General features: G+C 40.0%; 1 protein-coding gene across 4 annotated transcripts in view; it reads left to right on the top strand.

The window, feature by feature from the left end:
• The window catches only part of smad10a (SMAD family member 10a), a 137,660-nt gene that overhangs the window by 18,934 nt on the left and 114,603 nt on the right, over positions 1-4,123 (top strand). For all 4 annotated transcript variants that reach the window (XM_043684047.1, XM_043684046.1, XM_043684044.1 and 1 more), the window contains exon 2: positions 1,090-1,340. In XM_043684047.1, coding sequence (XP_043539982.1) covers positions 1,090-1,340 — 251 coding nt within the window. The remainder of the gene's footprint in view (positions 1-1,089; positions 1,341-4,123) is intronic.

The following is a 4,123-nucleotide window of genomic DNA, read 5'->3' as shown; positions in this document are numbered from 1 at the left end:
CCATTTAGGACAGAGATGAGGAGAAACTTCTTCACCCAGAGAGTGGTGGGTGTGTGGAATGCTCTGCCCCAGAAGGCAGTGGAGGCACAGTCTCTGGATTCGTTTAAGAAAGAGTTGGATAGTGGAATCAAGGGTTATGGAGATAAGGCAGGAAGAGGATACTGATTGAGGATGATCAGCCATGATCATAATGAATGGTGGTGCAGGCTCGAAGGGCAGAATGGCCTACTCCTGCACCTATTGTCTGTTGACTATGTTTGCCTCAGTCTGACAGTGTCTTGATTTATTAAACATTTCATTGTTTTCAGATTATTCTGCCCTCTTTGTCACCCTTTCTTTGCGGTCTCATCCAACTCTGTAACATTCCAAAATATCCACGCTACTCCGGTTTTGGCCAGCTATGGGCTTTTGTAGACTTCCATGACTCCACTATTCGTGGCTGTCTGGGCTCAGCAATACCATCTACAAACCTTTTAAACCTCATCTTTTAAAGAGCCCTCTTAAACCAGCTTCATTGATTAACTTTTTAGATTTGGAGATGCTGGTGTTGGACTGGGGTGTACAAAGTTCAAAATCACACAACACCTGGCTATCCAACAGGTTTATTTGGAAGTACTAGCTTTCGGAGCACTGCCTCATCAGGTGGTTGTAGAGTATAAGATTCTCGGGCACAGAATTTATAGCAAAAGTTTACAATGTGATGTAACTGAAATTATATATTGAAAAAGACCTGGATTGTTTGTTAAGTCTCTCATCTTTTATAATGGGCATGTTGGTTTCAGTTCTTTCATATGCAAATTCTAGAACTTTCTTAAAGCTGCATTCTCAAGTGATTGAACGTTTAGACACATCCTACTGTCTCCTTTTATTCAGTCTCGATTGTTTTTGACTGATTTTCAATCCTTTGAGGTTGCATGAGATGTTTTTCTTTATTAAAGGTGTTATATAATTGTGTGAATTTGTAACTTTCTGATTCAAGGCAAGAATATAACCGAGTCAAGTTTATTTGTATCTGACTAATTTTACTAATGGGTGTAACTTTTTACTTGAACCTTCTCTAAACATCATTTGTTTTCTGGCTTCCTGCAGAAGCAAGCTGCACTATGTCTTTGAACCCTCCCACCAGCAATGATGCATGCCTGAGCATCGTGCACAGTCTGATGTGCCATCGACAAGGTGGGGAGAATGAGACCTTTGCTAAACGTGCCATTGAGAGTTTAGTGAAAAAGCTCAAAGAAAAGAAGGATGAGTTGGATTCATTGATTACAGCTATTACAACCAATGGAGCACATCCCAGCAAGTGCGTTACAATCCAGCGGACCCTAGATGGACGACTACAAGTAAGTAAAATGTGAAGTGTAGATTTTATAGCAGCACTGTTCACGAAAAATACCTCTGCTTCATAGATGTAGTTTTTAAAGGGTAGTGGCTTTACAGCAGCTATTCTAGGTTAGCAATGCTGTACAGGGACTATGAGACGTATGATCAGTTTATTAACTGATATTACTAAATATGTTTGGGCATAGGTAAAATGTTCTGCCCCTCAGTCACCATCGACATCCCCTCTGCTTCCCAAATAAGCTTCCCAAATGGAAGCACATAAGATAGAACACCCTTCCTTTCCTTCTCACAAAGGCCCCAAACATTTCTGAAAATTGAAACAGCGATTAATTCTATTTTATATATTGTAGTCACTGCTCCTGACATGATGTCCTCTATGTTGAAGAGACCATATGGAGAGGACCACTTTACAAGACACCTCCATGGCTTAGACGTTCTAGTCACCTGTCATTTAAATTCTGCAGTATGCCCCAATGCTCACGTCTCTGCTCTCTGGCTCTTGAAGTATTCCAGTTAAGCTCAGTGCAGGTTTAAGAGGTGCAACATGTCTTTTCATTGGGAACTTGACTGTGGTTCACTGCTACCTTCTTAATGGCAGTTAAGAATGGCCAGTGAATGCTCACATTTCCAAAAATATGTTGATCCCATGAACAAAAAGCTTCTATCAAATCCTCATGCACTCTTATATTCTACCTTTTTGTCTCCCACATTGACTTCTTCTCTCTATCTTGCATATGCTGACATGTTCCTCGGGAAAGTACATGAAGCCACATTTTGTAGTAATATCACCCCATCTCTTCTCAAATTCTGTTGCTGATTTTGCTGCATCCTTTGCTCCAATATCTTACTTTCTGATTGGAGTAGGGAGTGTTTGAGAGGCACTGGAAATTACAATACTTTTATAATTGGCCTTCCAGTCTTGGCTGTGTAATAAGTTCTTCGTTCGTGAAGTACACAGTTATTTGTGACGAGTCACTTTGAATATTGGTGGGAAATGGTTATTTTTAAAGTTCCAACTTAGGTTATTAAAATTATTAAAACCCATTGAATCACAGCATAAAAAATTGTTCTCATGAAAGCTGGATTGCTGCAAAAATATATCTGTCATCACGTCACAATAGCACAGGCTCTGGTCATAATGCTTCTTTTCTTGGCTGGTGTAAACCTGAGAGTTGTTTTGCTGTTACTTCAAGGTCTTTACTTCAGGATTCTTTACCCACCACTTCCCTTGAGATTTGCTTTGTATTTGGCTGGACAAGAGCTAGAAGGATCTGTTCTTATGCAACCAGTGCCTGTACATAACTGGCTTTCTCACAAGGCCTATTAAGACTCCATGACTAAATGTTTTAAATTGCTTTCAGAGACCAGTACTTTGCTCAGTTCACACCTTAACTTTCCAACTCTATTTTTTCAAAAAAATGCTTATAAGGAGTACAGAAACAAAGATTGGTCCTTTTCTTAATATTGCTTGGATTGCAAATGACCAGTTCCAGGTACTCCAGTTCTGGGGCGATTACAAGGCTTTTGATTTGATGCAGAAGTTTATTAGAAGTTTCATTAATGTGAAATGATAAAAGGAACTGGAGTTATTCTCAGTTACACACAGATGTTAAGAGCGATTAGCTCGAAGTGTTCAAAATAGTGGGTTTAATGCAGTAAGTAAAAAAAGATTTTCATTTTGCACTCATCAGGACTTTTAGCAAGAAATATCAAAGTCAAGTATGAACGTTTTGTACTGTGAGAGGAGAGTACTGGTTTGTTGGCAGATGGCTTCCAGAAGAGGTGTTGTCATGGCGGATGCTGATGGGTGCATTACGCAGAGCTTTGGCAAAAAGTCTTTTATGCAGCAATACTTAAATTCTGAACGATCAAGCAACTATAAGAGTATGGAATGAGAAATTGTTTACAGTAACAGGAGTTTCAGTAACTTGAGGATACAGATTTAAGATAATTGGCAAAAGAACTGAAGGTGATAGGAGGAAGCAGAGTTTTGTTCAGTGAGTTGATCTGAATGGCAATCTAGAATTCAGTGCCCAAAAGGAAGTGATTTCAATAATACACTTTTAAAAGTGAAATAATCATGAGAATGAATGGGGAATAATTTTCAGAGCTATGAGGAAAGAATGGATTATTAGGACTAATTGGATAGCTCTAACAAAGAGCGGCACAGGCTCAATGAGCTGAATGCACCTCCTTCTTTGCAGTATGGTTCAACTACATGACTCCTGAAGAAAAGCCTCTCCACCTCTGACTTTGCAGCACACTGTCCTGTCTCTCAGACCTTTCCTTTGTCATCGTGTGAATGTCTGGTTTCCTTCCAAATCTATCAAGTGTTAATCAAACATTATCACAAGTAGCATACTCTGTTACTGACCATAGTAGGACTGCCCTGTGTCATTGAGAAAATGTTGTCTGCGGTTTTGTCTCATTTCTAACCTCATATCCTCTCGGTCATGCTTCTGCAATCCATCTTCTCAACCATAACTTTCTTATTTTCAGCTTGACTTTTATTTCCCTGCTCAGCCTTTTACCCTCCGCAATCAGTTTACTTGGGCCTTTTCTACAACTGCAGCAGATGACAATGTAGGAAAAAAGCAGACCATGTAAATCCATACGAGCAAAAGTGAGTACTGCAGATGCTGGAAACCAGAGTTTAGATCGGAGTGGTGCTGGAAAAGCACAGCAGGTTTGGGCAGCATCCAAGGAGCAGGAAAATCCATGTTTCGGGCAGAAGCCCTTCATCAGGAATGGAGGCAGGGAGCCTCCAGGGTGGAGAGATAAA

The sequence above is a fragment of the Chiloscyllium plagiosum genome, chromosome 51 (genome assembly GCF_004010195.1).
Source record: "Chiloscyllium plagiosum isolate BGI_BamShark_2017 chromosome 51, ASM401019v2, whole genome shotgun sequence".
Taxonomy (NCBI): Eukaryota; Metazoa; Chordata; class Chondrichthyes; order Orectolobiformes; family Hemiscylliidae; genus Chiloscyllium; species Chiloscyllium plagiosum.
Note: the sequence above shows the minus strand (reverse complement) of the source record. Positions and strands in the feature narration are given on the sequence as shown.